This window comes from Carassius auratus, unplaced genomic scaffold (assembly GCF_003368295.1).
Source record: "Carassius auratus strain Wakin unplaced genomic scaffold, ASM336829v1 scaf_tig00029140, whole genome shotgun sequence".
Lineage (NCBI taxonomy): Eukaryota > Metazoa > Chordata > Actinopteri > Cypriniformes > Cyprinidae > Carassius > Carassius auratus.
This window is the reverse complement of record NW_020525740.1, coordinates 26,872-42,471: the sequence shown is the minus strand read 5'-3', so window position 1 is coordinate 42,471 and position 15,600 is coordinate 26,872. Positions and strand designations below refer to the sequence as shown.

General features: G+C 37.6%; 1 protein-coding gene across 3 annotated transcripts; it reads left to right on the top strand.

Moving 5' to 3' along the window:
- Positions 1 to 828: 828 nt before the first annotated feature.
- LOC113079747 (sodium/potassium-transporting ATPase subunit gamma-like) lies at positions 829 to 6,554 on the top strand. Of its 3 annotated transcripts, none has more exons than XM_026251949.1 (8): positions 829 to 1,077; positions 2,068 to 2,124; positions 3,491 to 3,514; positions 3,940 to 3,963; positions 4,926 to 5,000; positions 5,475 to 5,508; positions 5,905 to 5,936; positions 6,009 to 6,165. In XM_026251949.1, exons 2-8 carry the CDS (start codon positions 2,073 to 2,075, stop codon positions 6,017 to 6,019), a joined length of 252 nt encoding a protein of 83 aa, XP_026107734.1. In that variant the 5' UTR covers positions 829 to 1,077; positions 2,068 to 2,072; the 3' UTR covers positions 6,020 to 6,165. The 3 variants fall into 3 exon arrangements, with proteins under 3 accessions (XP_026107734.1, XP_026107733.1, XP_026107735.1); XM_026251948.1 differs by lacking the exon at positions 829 to 1,077 and adding an exon at positions 1,750 to 1,777 and having other exon boundaries at positions 6,009 to 6,554; XM_026251950.1 differs by lacking the exon at positions 829 to 1,077 and adding an exon at positions 1,787 to 1,919.
- The last annotated feature ends 9,046 nt before the right edge of the window (positions 6,555 to 15,600 follow it).

Below are 15,600 nucleotides of genomic sequence, written 5' to 3'. Positions count from 1 at the left end.
AAAAAAAAAATTCTCCCAAATGAAATACATAAAGCGCTAAACACATACACAAAAAAAAGAATAATAAAAAAAAAAAGCTACAGTAGCCCTGATTAGCACAGGTTATTCGCTGCTTGTTTGCTCTGCCGTGCACCTCATTCAGGTAAAACAGTTCAGACGATTTATCATAAACTATGCATTGTTTTGACATTGTTGAAGTTCATGCTTAACACTGTACATTTTCGAAATAATCCATTAAAGCTGCGATGTATACACACACACACACACACAGACATTATATATATATATATATATATATATATATATATATATATATATATATATATATATATATATATATATATATAAATACAATTATGTACAAAATTATTACAAACATATACATCTCACAACAATACTGAGAAAGGAAAAAAGAGAAAGATATATACCCATCACATGTAGGGCTACATCTCCAATATCTGTTTAAAGAGCTACTTTTAGGAAGCATCTGAAAAAAACCTGTACCTGCCATGCGAAAAAAATGCAGTTTCACATACATTCCAAATCATGAACGCCTTTAAAACATGCTATACATGTCTATTTAGAATCTGACGTGCAGTTTTTAAACATATGGCACATGAGCCAACGCCCAGTAAGCAACATACATCTTCCAGATTAAAACACGTAATAGGCTTCTCTGGGATGGTTGCGCAAAGCGAACCTCAAGAGATTGCACCCTGAATATTTCCTAAAGAAATTCCTTTACGGGTCGATTCCTAGACTGCATCTGCCTTCTGGTCAGAGGTGTGCGGTATAAAGCAGAGCAGAGCTGGGGGGAGGAGTCGAGTTCCGCTACACAGGCGCGCGTTCGAACATCAGACAAATATTTGTGTGTCATGTCTTCAACAATGACTACGTGCAGCTCATATTTTAAGTAATAGCGCTTTTTGAACTCGTATAAGAAGATATTAGACTTTTCAATCACTATTTTAGTAATTCTAGAGAATTTTTGTGTATAGCTAGATTGTGTCGTCGAGAGATTTGCCCCAAGGCATTCAATAAAACCGAATCTTTGTGGTGTTGAGCGGTATCGAGCTGGTAAGACTTTGACGCACTTTGCGATTTATTTATTTATTTTATAAAATTTTAAGATTAATCAGCTATCAGGAAACCGTAATATGTCTTGCATAACTGCCACACGTCTTTTAATAAGCGTTTTCTGCATTGAGATCTGTTGTTCCAATCGATGTGCACAAAAATGATCCCGTTCAGTTTCTGCGCATGCAGCCTTGAATACATTGTTAGAATTGTAGTTGCTCTTTCTTTTTGAGCACATGGCCATCTTTATCACATTACAGCTCTGAGACAATTTTTATGACAATGAGAAGATGGTGTTGCCATCAAGAATTCAGTGAAATGTGACGGAAGTGGGTTAAATGGGGGGAGGGGTTTCTATCATCCTCCTCCTCCTCTTCAGAATTGATCCCGTTGAAAAACAGTGACACATCTGTGCAACAACTGTAATTTACTGTGGTCTTTCTGTACACTAGTAGTGAACTAGGTTTTATCTCTGAAGGATATTGTTATATCTATTGTTGATTAGCCCGTGTATTTGAGATAGGTGATATGTGATGTGTTTTGAGTTAAAACAGCTAAAACACTAACGTCTGTATGCCACTTACCAAATATCATCTGAAATACCATACCCCACAGCCATGTCCCTCGGGCTCCTTATCCTCTAAAAATAGAGCCCTTTTACCATTCTTAGCAACAGGAGAGAGAAACATGCTGGGGAACTGTAAGAGATCTTTTTTGTGCAGACACAGTGTGTCAATAATGCTCCAGCTTGATTAAATCACTTTTATTTTTTAGCACTTGATGTCCAACCAAAAAGTCACCGATAACTGTCAGGACTTGCTCTTCAATTCATAGTTGAAGAGGTTTGTTAAATGGCCAAGTTAGCAACATGAGAGAAGTGATACTTCATTAGTCAGGTTTATAAACCTTCCCACAAGAGCTGAAGTATGTGTGTGGAATCTTGCAGAAATTGAAGACAGCCCAGTGTCTCACACTTGCTTGTTTTTTCAGACGCGATGGAACTTTGTGTAGCTGCAGTGCTTTTGTCGTACTTCGCTCCAGCTTTGGGTGAGTGCTGTTGTATTTTATTTTATTTTTTAATTGGCACCTTCTCTACTGTATTTTGAGAACTTTTTTAACATTTATTTTTTTTATTATTATATAAATTAGAAATCTTCTTAATCTGAAAGAATCAAGAATCTAAATAGAATGAGAGAAAAAAAGTATTTGTCCTGCACAGACTCTCCTTTAGAGATTAACGGTATACATATGCAGGATCAGCTTTTGGCAGGGAAATGCCAGGTAAGTGTGTAGATAGAGGGACTGCTATGTGAGCGAAAAAAAAGAGCTGAATTTCAAGATTTTCTATGCTTCTGTCTGACGTTCTGTTTGTTATTGTTTAATAAAACTTGGCTGCCGTTGCACATGACTGCTTTTCTGAAATACTGGAGCAGATGGTGTAATTTTGGCTTTGCGTGTTTTTGGCAAATTTTCGCAAAACGGTTCCAATGTTTCATTTCTGCTCACGAATACACAGTGCAGCTCATGCTGTACCTAACCTCATACATACAGTTCTGCTTCTCCATTTGAAGAAAGTTTTGACAGGATGAGACTCGATTGACCTTAGAAATTAAGTATTGTTGCTGTAATTATTTCGGTTCAGATTTATCCACTTTTCAGTACTAAATCTAGCTGATCCGTTGAATTTCTTTGAGAATTGCTGCATTCTCAGACTAGTGTGTTGTTGCCAACACAAACATTTGAATACACCATTTAAGCACTCCAACACTGCCGGACTGTGCAGTGTGCACTCAAGTAAATACTGCACACACACACATACACGAGCAGCATTAAATGTTTTTTTATACACAGGAATGTTGAAGTGTTTGTATCAATGCTTTGCCCATTGTTTTTGAAAGTGATGAAGGGAGGAGAGAGAGTGAAAGATCATTATGGATGACCAAAGTCTTACAGTCAGGCCATTCATAATGTTAAATTGAAGATTTGGAGCAATGTCTTCTACATTCTTGTTTACAAAGAGCATTTCTTAAGTAACATTTCTGCCAAATTTCTGTTTAATACTAATACAAATTATTTGAAAAGATCTTGTCAAAATATTAGAATTAATGTTTTGTTCTTTGAGGTGAATTCCTAAAAATTTTTTTTTAGTGGCTGTATGTGTCTTTCTCCAAACAAATTTACTGTTGAAATGTAGTATGCAACCGTAGTGTACTTTAACATTGTAGCGCACTGCAATACATCGGTGCCAGTTTTAGTTGAAGAAGTTTTAGAATCACTGCAAGTTCTATACTAATTAAAAAAAAACACTTTTACATAGAATCTAATATTGCTCTTTCTGTAATAGTTTGTCTTACATAAACCTGTCATTTTTGCTTGGTTAAATTTAAATTTTACAACTCTTTCTCTCCTTCAGCTTCCCAAATGGAGGAAATTCATGGTAAGTGTCTTATAGTCTAGAATAAATGTTGCATTAACTGAATGTCTCATTGGCTTATTAACAGTGTTTATAGCCAGGCTAGACCAGGTTTAAGTTGTGTGCATTGAAACAATATTACATATGTTTGGAACCGTAAGCTTTTAGTTCACAGCATTCATGAAAAAAATGTACAAATGTTTATGGAGTCACCAGTCAGAAAGCTTATCCTCTTAAGGTAAATTCCATACAGAACCTGTTTTTCCATAGCATTCTGTATTTGAGAAATGGCTTGCAGAACAGAATATTTTTTCTTTCTTTTTTTGGTACTAGAATTTTGTCTTTAGCATCTTAAATTCTCTTAATATTTTACATTTTGATTGCTACCAGACAACAGCTTTGCAGAGTTTTGACTCTAAACATTTTCTTTCTTTTTTTTCTCCCACCAGAGCACGACAAGCCATTTCATTATGGTGAGTACAGATGGACTATAGCTGCTCGGGCAGTATACAAACTTGTGAGGATTAAGGAAATCTCTTGGTTGACTTTATAAAGCTGAGCGGGAAAAATGCTTGAATGCAAAACATAGCGATAACTCAGAGGCATTTGTGTTTCACAGTGTATTGTGAGTGCAGTCATTATTATGGGACTTACAACTGCACTCTGATGTTTCCCATGGTGTGCTGAGCACTGTTGTATTAATAAGGGCTTTCAGGGTCAAAGTGCATCACCCTCTTCAGGAAACATCTGGGAAGTCAGAGAGTTGCGTGTCCTCTACTGTTTTCCCAAAATAAATGGAAAATATTCACCCTGGGACTAAGCTTCTGTAAGACACAAAAGTGTATATATATGTCCCAATTAAAATTAAAAGCGCAATGCAGACCCCTGCTTAGAAATCAAACTACAAATTACACACTGGTTCCAGACTGTCTCAGTAAAGTCATTCTTCAGCTATTTTCATTATGCTAAGTAGATTTGTTTGTGCTTGTTGTGTTGACCTTAACACTCATACGCAGGGCAAACTGGTATCTGCAGAACTTTTCACATTTTCTTTGATGATTTTAGGGGTTAATCCATCATATTTTGTTACATGGAAGTACAGTAGTAGACACTTGGGAGTATACCTGACCAATAAGCCAAAATATTAGTAAAGAAATGAGTGGGGTGTAGAACTTTGTGAATGAGCTCCAATTCTACAGATTCTGTGTGCACCTGATACAAAAGCGCTGTTTTGTTTTATGAATCTGTAATTTGTGTATTGTTTTGCCACAAATAAAACTTTTCTTTCTTTTTTGCTTTTTTTTATTTTTTTTTTATAATTTAAGCTTCTGTTGAATGTTTCCCATCTGAATCTTGTGTCACTAACATATTCTTATTAAATGAAAACATGCATCACTTCTGCATTTATACATGTTCTTCTGACTCCTGTTTCCAGATTATGAATCCCTGAGGATCGGTGGTATGATCTTTGCTGTGATCCTTTTCTTAATGGGGATCTTCCTCATTATCAGTGAGTGTCAAATCTGTGTACTGCTCTCAGAAAGACTTAAGAGTTATCATACGTTTGTATGGCACTTGCCATCAGATTTCTAGAATATTTTTAGATATTCAATAAAGATAGATATTCACCTAAGAATGTATCCACACATGCAGATAAACAAATATCAGTTACTGAGGGTAGACTGGTTGCAAGCCAGCATGTCTTTCATGCACTCTAAGTTTAAACCTCTCTATGACACCCAACACCGCACCATGACTTATGGTGTACAGGGTAAAGCAGCCAGTCTAACCTTTGACACTCTTACTCTGAACCCCCATCAATCCACATACATTACTAATGAGAAACCCTTCTTTTTTTATTTCTTCATGTGTAACAGCAACCTAGGAAATCTCTAAAACAGCTTGTTTTTGTGAATGCATTTCTCTTGTGTATAACAATAAACCACCAATGGTTCTGATCATATTTCTGGCTTGTTTCTAATAGGTCGGAAATGCCGCTGCAAAGGGAACAAGTCCAAGTAAGTGGCGAAGAAAACAAATGCATTTTGTTCTAAGAGTATATTCAGGCTACACATTTTTTGCAGGCCAAATCTAGTTGTTTCAATCCATGGAATCAGGAATTTTGCATTTATAGAAAGATTTCACCATCCAGATTTCACAACAGGTTTAATTTGGTAATGCAGAATTGGCACATTGACCAACAGAAATCTGCTTGCTTTGACAATGACTTCTGTGTAATCTGTGATTAACAGACAGCTGACCCCTTTTGCCACACATTTTTTATAATGTGACCGCATCTGTTCCAGTGGTGCAATTAGACCAATAATTAGACATCACGTCGATTTATTTTTCTGCTCTTCAGGAAATTACCACCTTTTCAATTTTGTCTGTCTTGTCTTTTGCGTGCTTCACAGGCCAGTGGGTCTCGACCCAGAGGCAGCCAGAGGTGAGAATAATCCATTTTATTTTACTGCATGACACTAAAAAGAAACTGACATTTATTGTATTTTTATCGCAGGTGCAAAATAAAGTTAACCGAGGGAACCGAGAAAAAAGGTGACACTGCCTCCGCTTTTGGATTCATTGTGATGTTCTATAGCCTGCATAAATGTTTACAACTTTGTATCTCTGGTGTTTTTAATGGAAAGAATGGCTCCTTAAGGAGAAATCTTAATCAGAACTTTGACCATTCAGAAGAAGAAAAAGTTGAGGATTTAGTTCTTCTAGTGTTCACAATTTTTTAATCGTCTTTGTTTCCTAAATATGTGAGTATGAGTGCTCCTTTAAAAAAAAAGTTTTAAAAACGTTTAAATAAAACCATTGATTCTCAGCTAGAACTACTTATAATGTTTAACTACCTTTGATAGTCCTCCCCCCTCACCTTTTGTAATGTTTTTTATTTTTATTTTGTCTCCCAGTGAAGTGCTCAGTATAGCTAAAAGCAAAAAGTAGGCATTTTATATATTTTGTAAATGGTCCATTCTGATTTTTTCATGTTGCAGAAGTAACAAATCTAACTGTAGGCCTACACTGTTGTTGAAAAATAAAATGATTTTCACTGAAAGTCTCTCGGATTCGGTCTGTGTTATAAATAATTGAGCCTGTTATTACTAGTAATAGTACAAGCAGTTTGATACTGCATCATAATGATGTTGGGATGTAGCTTCTGTATAAAAAAATTAAAAAAGAATATAAAACTTTTCTGTGCATGTAGAATATCACACGAGTCTCTGGAATACTGAATTCTGATTGGTCAGTGTACGGTCAGGTCTGTAGAACTATTGTTGCTCATAACATGCACCTAAGTGACTTTTTTCATATCATCACAATTTGGAGAAGAACACTGGCGCCGTCTTGTGTCGAATTTTATTAAACGGCTTTTTTTTTAACGCATAGCCTACAAATACTTGACGTCCCGAAACTCACAATCACATCATTTTACTGAAGTGTCAACCTTCCACGTCCCGTTCTAATCCTCCTGCAGACCCCAATCCTGTTGCTGCATGGGTGGGGTTCTCTGTCGCATGTATTCATTGCGGGGGGTGGGGGGTCCCCACCGCACTGGCCAGTCTTGTCTGGGAGCTTCCCCTACCGAATTATTGGGAACACGACTGACCCGTGCCGCTAGGGGGTGTAAGTGAGTAACCTCCGAAGTGCGGCATCTATACAGTGCTCCACAGCGGTCTCTCTTCATTCCAGTTGCTGAAATACAGCCTACAACAAGATTGAGGAAACCTTGGCTCGTTAAAACACTGCAGTAATGGCAGCTTCAACATGTTTGTCTGTTTATTGGATTTAGCTATTTGCTTTTGAAGATAAACTGGATGGTTGTGCCATAAGAAATTATTAAACACATTTGAAGATGTGTAGCCTACTGCTGAATGACTTGAGATTTGAGAAATGACACTTTTGGAGTTATACACTATTATGTAATTTGAGAGGAATTACTAATATTGTTGCATATATATGTAGTTGTCCTATTCAGTAATTCCAGTCTAATCTAGGCTATTTCCTAAATATGTTTGTATACTGCAGATGCTTTAATACATTTAAAACTTTGTCATTTCTCGGGGAAAACAGTATTTGAGGTCGTCGCCGTGGACGGATTGTTTAAATAGATGAAAAATTATGAATCTGCCGTTATTTCAAATCTGTGTGACATTGTTTCAACACAAAATTAAATGTTAGGAAGAACGCCAGCCTTAGAAATAGAAAATATAAAAATATAAAGCTTTGAAACGACATAAGTTAACGGATGAGACATCTGTTATCTGAATTTTATTTTTTAGAGTGAACTGTTTCTTTAAGAGTGAGAGGAGTGCTGAAAATCGCTAAGCCGTTAATGCGGCCTTCACACTGGCAGTTGAAATCAGCTCCGATACGGCTATGAAACAACCGGAAGTCATTCATTTCCTATGGAGATTCGCAGGCCGCATGCGAATGGCTACGAACCGGGTCCGAACGAGTGCGGTGCGAGAAAAATCGTGTCCGTTGATTATCCGGATGCGTTCAAAAAATTGAACTCTTGCGAAAGGCTACAGACAGTTCCTATCCATAGACAGTAAAAGAAATGGACACAGCGACCCCATTGGAACTCAATTGAGACAAGTGAAGCCCATTTTTAGCATTTTTTAGCACTTCCGTTTCTGACGCGCAGACTCAAACGAAGCTTGACGACATCAGCAACCTGTCTGCCAGATGTAAATCTTCTAAGTGGCTGTGCGTGCAAACTGCCATCGTTAATCTTGCAGAGACGGCGAGCTTGAGCGGGGAGTTCTTTGTCGTGAGTGAGCAGGAGTAAGTATTCTGATTAATTATTTTGTATAGTATTTTAAAATGTAACGCCAGTACGCCATATTAAGTTAATTGACTGCGAGCTTCTCCACCTGTCTGTACGGTAATGCGACAGAGAGACAAGTGGTTATGACGTAATCGTTAGCCTATTTTTTACAAAAACTGTTTCTACGGGGCCATAATGTAACATAGAAGGTAATGGAGCCCTTTATACATTGTCGTGTATCTTTAGAAATAAATAATGGACAAACGGAGTCTTTAAACGCCTCAGATGTAAAGTTATTCGCTGTCAAAGTGACGCCAAAATGAATGGGAGTCAATGGGAATGCTAACGCAAGTGAAGTTCTGCTAAAAGATGGAAGCCCCCACCCGACTTCAACTTCCGGTCGAGTTCCTTGCCCCCTGTTCCTATCCGACAATTCCAGCAGAAGTTGGCGTTGCTATGGTACTGATAAACAAACCTGAATTCATAACTTTTAATAAAATAAATTATTTTATAGCGATACGTTTTCATGTCAGTTTTTTATTTTCATGATTTTCTAACATTATTAGGGCAGTTAATACAATTAAAATGAATAATTAAATATCGTTCCCCCCATCTCGGACACACTCGGTCTCTCTCGCTCGAGTGCAGGGTTGTTGCAGCCCTATATACCACTATATCACATTAAGCTGACCTTACATGCACATTCAGATACAGACAATATCAATCGTTCTAATCTCTTTGCCATTTTTGTTCTATTCGCTTCCGAAGCTTTTCAGCGGTGTAGTACAACGTCCACTGGGGGAGTATTGCGTATTACGGTGCGGATTTCAACTGCCAGTGTGAAGGCGGTGTAAACCTTGAAGTTCAGACACAACCGCATCATTGCGCTACAGAGCCAATTCTTTAAGGGACCGATCACAAAGTTGTGTGTCTTGTATACGGTGCCTGTGAGAGGACATGGTCAGTTCACTTAGTTTTGTTGTAGCCACGGCATATTAACTTGTGGAAACGTGATATTATGTCGTGGCCACAAGATATTAACTCGTGGGATCGTGATATTATGTCATGGCCACAAGATCATTTTGTCGAGGTAACAACATCCTTATGTCGTGGCCTCGAGATGTTATCAGTCCCTCCAGAAAAACGCGATTATGCGATCGCCTGATTTAATGCATAATCAGCCAAAGGCCGCAAATATTTATGCGGGGGTCGCATTTTTTCAAATACGCCGCACTTTCGCCACATAAATTGCCGATTTCAGGAAGCAAAATATGCGGGGTAGCATGATTTCATAATCCCTGTATTTTCGTTGCAAAAAAAGTCACATATATCTCAGCAGAAAGTTGAAAAATGTTGTGTTTACTTCACACAAGTAAATTATTATTTCCCAATGGGAACCTTATGAAGTGACGTAATTACGAGACGAAACCAGGGTGAAGCACGCAAATCACTCTCATTTGCCAACAAAAATAAGCGCAAAAGACCGCGCAAAGCAGTTAACCCGTGTGTTACATGACAGTGGGGGCAAATTATTTTGAGAGAGGGATGAGGATGAGGATGGCGAATGATAGGCCAGTGTTAGAGGCTACGCAATTAGTTTTCATTTTCACAGTGGACTGTTGTAGTTTCATTCAGAAGTTGATGCACCTCTACAGTTGTAAGATTGCACTTTTTTGTTACAAATAGTACCAAAACCTTACATTGTAAGTATATAAGTAGTATGTAAAATAATTTACTTTGCAGTAAGAGATTGCACTTTGCAATTCCTGTAAAACAGCATTTTTTAAATATTTATTTATTAATTTTACAGAAGTTGTTGAATATTCCTTTTGTAAGGCTTGAGAACTTGTTTGACTCAATGTTTTGTAAGTTTGAGCAGAGACTGTTAATTAAGGTCTGAAATAAAACAGAATGAGAACTTAAATATTATGTGATTTAGTATGCTTGCTTATCATAGGAATTCATAAGAAATGACTCTTTACAATAAGGTAGTAGCCTAGTGAATACAGGGTGTTGGGGGGATCACCTTTTTTCTCTTTTTCATCAAACCACAGTTTTTGCAAGTTCCTGCAATTACATTGCATAAAATTGCAAAAATATCCCGCATATTCCATCACATTTTTTAAGAAAACCTGCCGCAAAATCAAGGATTTTTTGCCCGCAACAATCACAAAAAAGATCGGTGTTTTTCTGGAGGGACTGTGTAATGTTGAGGGAATGACATATTTTTCTCGTGGCCACGACTTCTTATGTTGAGGGAACGACATCCGGTTCTTGTGGCCACGAGTTTTGTGTTGAAGTAACAACTTTTTGAATGATACCCTATAGCAGGGATCCTCACATCTGGACCTCGAGATCCACTTTCCTGCCGAGTTTTGCTCTTACCTTAATCAAACACACTTGAGCATGCTAACCAATGTCTTTGGGATCATTAGAAAATCACAGGCAGGTGACTTTGATCAGGGTTGGAGCCAAACTCTGCAGTGCATTGGACCTCCAGGGCAAGATTTGAAAAAGGGGGCCCTATAGTAACCACTGCAGCTGAGATGAGATGTAAAGATGGAGATGACTGATGAAATAACGTTTTACTTTGAATTAGGAATGTCACATAAAGACATAGTGCGGTCTTTTGATTTAAAACACGTGTACATTATAAGTGAAAGGCAAGTAAAGTGCATTCTTAAGTGGGGGGGGGGGTGAAATGCTCATTTTCACTCAATCTCCTGTTAATCTTGAGTACCTATAGAGTAGTACTGCATCCTTCATATCTCCAAAAAGTCTTTAGTTTTATTATATTTATAAGAGAAAAATAGTCTGTGCTGATTTTTTTTTGGAAAAACATGAGCCGCTGGAGGCGTGACGTGTGGGCGGAGCTAAAGAATCACGAGCGCGAGTAGGCTTTTGCGTTGAGAGCGTTTGGAAGTTGTGACATTACCGTGAGGAAAAAAAAACATCATCCAAAACAAACCATGGCTAACAGTCAGATTCAGCCGTTTATTTATAATCCAGAATCAGATCCCGAGGCTGAAACTGAACGAGAGCAGCAGCAGCAACGACTACAGCAGGACGTCTCTATGTGGTATGTATTCAAACTGTATATATTTGCTTATGTAACCCCTCTCTCCCAGGTCCTTTCTGACGCTCCTCGCACTCGCGACGAGCGGGGTTCGAACCCGGGTCTCTGGGGGATGCAGACGCACTAACAAGGAGCCTAAATGGCTACAGCCACTAGCGTCTGTTGCTAGTGCGTCTCTTGAGATCGGGGAGGTTTACCTGCACTACTCGCTGGCCTCCGTTACACTTAGCGGTTTTGGAAAATGACTAAGTTCCACTTTATGTCGTCTTTTTTTTCCTTTAAAGGCGTACAAGGTTTACTTGATGTGCTTCCGCTCCGATAGCTAAGTTAACAACACAGAGATATTTTAAGCAGTTTTACTCACCGCCTGCGGTTCCAACACACGATCGTGACCCTTTTTAGTTGGGATTGCATCATCCTTAAGAAATAAACGATACGCAAATCCGGCTCAAACTGGGCCTTGTTTGTAAAACAAGCATCTTCGAAAAGCAGGGAACAAACAAAAACACTTGCACAACTCCGTCGATGTTCTTTAAAAATAAACTCCGTCCACTGGTCCTTTTAATGTTTTTTTTTTTTTTTTTTGGTAATCTGTGCAGGGTTGTCTTGCCCTCGCAACCAAAAACACACTTTTGTCACATTTCGCGACGCTCTCGCTCTGATCAGTGATTGTCTGTGCTCAGCCTCTCAGTGCTGTGCTATACAGGAGAGCGCGCTCTTCCGGCAGAAGTGCCCTTAGGACCCATACAAGGAAATTCCGCTCCATTTAATGTCACACAGACCCATACTCGGAAAAAACTTTCCGAAACATGTGACAAACCGGAAGGAGTATTTTTGGAACAAAAATACTCCTTCAAACGTACAACTTAATTTTTGAAACTTTGTCCATGTTTAGCATGGGAATCCAACTCTTTAACAGTGTAAAAAACTAAGCATGCATGAAATAGCATTTCTCCCCCCCTTTAAGTTTAACGGGCTTTGCCGTCGGAAATTTGCTGACATGAATCAAGTTCTCGAATTCATCATTAACCAGCTGAATGGTCCTGGACGCCTCCATGGATACCGCTGGATGCATAAAAAATGCCTCAAAAATAGGTATTCATGCACGAAAAGGAGATGTTCGAATAATTTTGAAAGAGCTGGATCCAGAAAGTGTATTACTTCGTCGCCGACCCCGACTTCATCGTCGGCAGTATTTTTCTCAAGGTCCCAACTATATTTGTACGGTGCCCGTAAAGTGACTTGTTCGGTTTACTTAGTTTTGTCGTGGCCAAGAAATAATAACTTGTGGGAACGTGATAATATGTTGTGGCCACGGGATATTAATTTATTATGACTAGTCATAATCACATTGAAGATATCTTAATTCCAATTACGACGAGTCATATTTGCAATATAGATATCTCGAATTACAATTGTGACTATACAAAATTATATTTATGGATAGTCAAAACGAAGTTTTCAATGTTAAAACAGCTTGCCATACTTGGACACTTTTCTAACTGGTGTTCTGAAATATTAAAATATTCGGTGTCTGAGATATTAGGTGTCACTGGGCGGAGCATAAATCAATATTCATGAGTTTCCTGTTTCGCGTTAAAGAGACTTAAAATATTAGTGCGTTTTCACCGGATCACAAAAACTGGTAATTACGTTTCAGCTTTGAATGAAGATAAGCAAACGTAGAATATAATTGTTCATTTGCACAAAATGTTATTAATTGTTTGCTGTTTTAAATTTTTACTCAACGATAACAGCCACTGATTTGCCAGAGGTAGTCTATCGTTAGAATACGCTGTAAGTAAATGGGCTAGCAGCTGTTAAATGTTTTCTTATATTCCTCTGTTTTGCTATTAAAAGTATGTCATTTGATAAGTATGCCGTTTAAAGTTGTGTAGCATATGGTGGTGGCACAAACTTACTCACTGTATTGTAAGACTGTAAGGTGAGAAATGAACAACGATATAAGACTCTTATGTAGTAACAACTATTTAACTTTTTTTCTCCTTAAAAAAGGTGTCACATGGAAGTGCATGACAGTCTACAGTTCATGTGGAGAAACTGTTTGTTTGTAATTAATATATCTATTACAAATCAGGCAGAACGTTAAGCATCAAACTCTGCTGTTATTTTTTTCCTAGTTTGCAGAAGCTCTTCTAATGGGGGAGACTTACATTTTCTCAAGCTATGAGGCCACTATTGCACACGTTCTCAGAATTAACTTTTTTTTTTTTTTTTTTTATCTGACGCAGGGGATGGTGGATTTGTACTTTATCAGTGTAATAGTTAAACAAATCATATGCAAAATAAGAAACTTGTATAGCCTACTATTTGATACAAATGTTGTATTATTTAATTAACCAATTTTTAAATTTTTTACCAAGTTTTACAATTTGTTCCTGAAATCCACATTTTTGGAATCAAGATAATCAAAGGTAATCAAACCAAGCACAACCTAATAAAACATGTTTCATGGGTAAAGGGTTTTATAAAAAAGATCATGTTGGTGGATATTCTACTCATATTAAAAACATGTGGATCATTCTTGAATGGCTTATTCTGCAGTGGGTATAAACAGGAAGCAAGTTTCTTCTCCAAACATTTAGACTGATTTCATTGAGTTGGTTTATGGTTTGCCATTTGATCATATAGACATTTACTTTAATGTATTTAATAATTTACTTACAACCGAAATCATATAACATGTGCTTGATTGTGTTGATCAGTAGACCTACCCCTAAACACATAGTTTTTACACCCTTGTGTAGCTTTCACCTTTTTTTTTCAAAACATGCCCATGTATTTTATATTTATACAGATGTGTAGTAAATTACATTTATGTAATGCCTTCACCACATCTGTTAATAAAACTTTTATCACAGAATCATTTGAAGTATTTATTCAGCTAAAGCAATCTACTTTTATCTTTGAAATTAAAATATACAAATTACTGTATGGTTTGATTTAGCCATTTGATTTATACAAACTATAAAACATTTTAATTGTTATAAGTTTGTAGAAAATGAGCAAAACATTGTCAAAGTACTGCAAGGTTGAAAAAAAATAGAGAGATTAACAATGTTAATATTCCAGTTCATGTATTTAAAAATATCATGTATTTCACTTTGTTATTAAAAACTTTTTTTGAATGATTGAGCAAACGATTAAGAATGACACAGAATAATCATCATACATTTTATTATGGCACAACAGATACATTTTGGCAAAGTTATAAAATGACACATTTTAAGGACTCTTATTTAGGCTATGTCAAATAACAATATTATAAAACGGCTTAATTTGGAGCATAGCCTACCTCAGGTAAATCATTACGACAATCACTAACCATGACACAATCTATAAATTATTTTGCATAACTAGTAATAAAAACAAGAATACACTAAGCATAATGTCATTCTACGCTAAAACATACCTTTTTGAAAATTGTTTGTGTTTCAGTGAAAACGCACTAATATTTTCAGAGTCGCTTTAACTCTACAAGAAACTCATGAATTTTCATGTATACTCCGCCCAGTGACACCGAATATCTCAAGCCCCTTTCACACTGCACGTCGGACCCGCAATATTCCCGTAACATTGCCTGGTGGCTTTCTGTGTGAAAGCAACCACGTCCCGGAATTGATTACCGAATCGAACCCGGGTCGGGGACATAGTAACATTGCGGTAATCGATCCGGAACGAGCGCTGTGTGAACAAAAGCCAGATCTAATTCGGTATCGAAGTGATGACGCGCGACTCTTTTACCGGCTGTTTTGAAGGAAGATCAACATTCGCGACGAAAACATATGTGCAAACTGTAATGAAGCAGAGATCAGTTAGTTCCTCACTTTCCGCGCTGACGCAGAGATCGTTTGCTTGCTTCAGTTAAAGTATAACGTGCCAAGCGTTGCCGACTCGTACATTACACGTCACGCGCTGATGTCACGTGTCGTTACGGGATCTTCAGGGGTTGTGTGTGAATATACCGGGTCATCACTGGCAGTGTGAAAGTGCCAAATCTAGCGACCAGGGAACAATTACAGGAACACTTTACCCCTGTATTTGCCGGAATGGCAGTGTGAAAGGGGCTTCAGACACCAACAATTTCAGAACACTGGCAGTGTCAGCAGGCTGTCACTCAAGTGGCCACGACCTTAATTAAGCAAAACTTTAAGGTTTCATTTAATTTAAATGGAGGGGTTATAAAAATTCACCCCCCTCACAGTTGTCATGAAGGGAAAATTAGCTATATAG

Excerpts from the sequence above, each read along its gene's own strand:
- LOC113079747 (XM_026251948.1), top strand. Across the intron at positions 2,125-3,490 it reads GTACTTCGCTCCAGCTTTGG|CTTCCCAAATGGAGGAAATT; the intron begins GTGAGTGCTGTT and ends TCTCTCCTTCAG. Across the intron at positions 5,001-5,474 it reads GGGGATCTTCCTCATTATCA|GTCGGAAATGCCGCTGCAAA; the intron begins GTGAGTGTCAAA and ends TGTTTCTAATAG.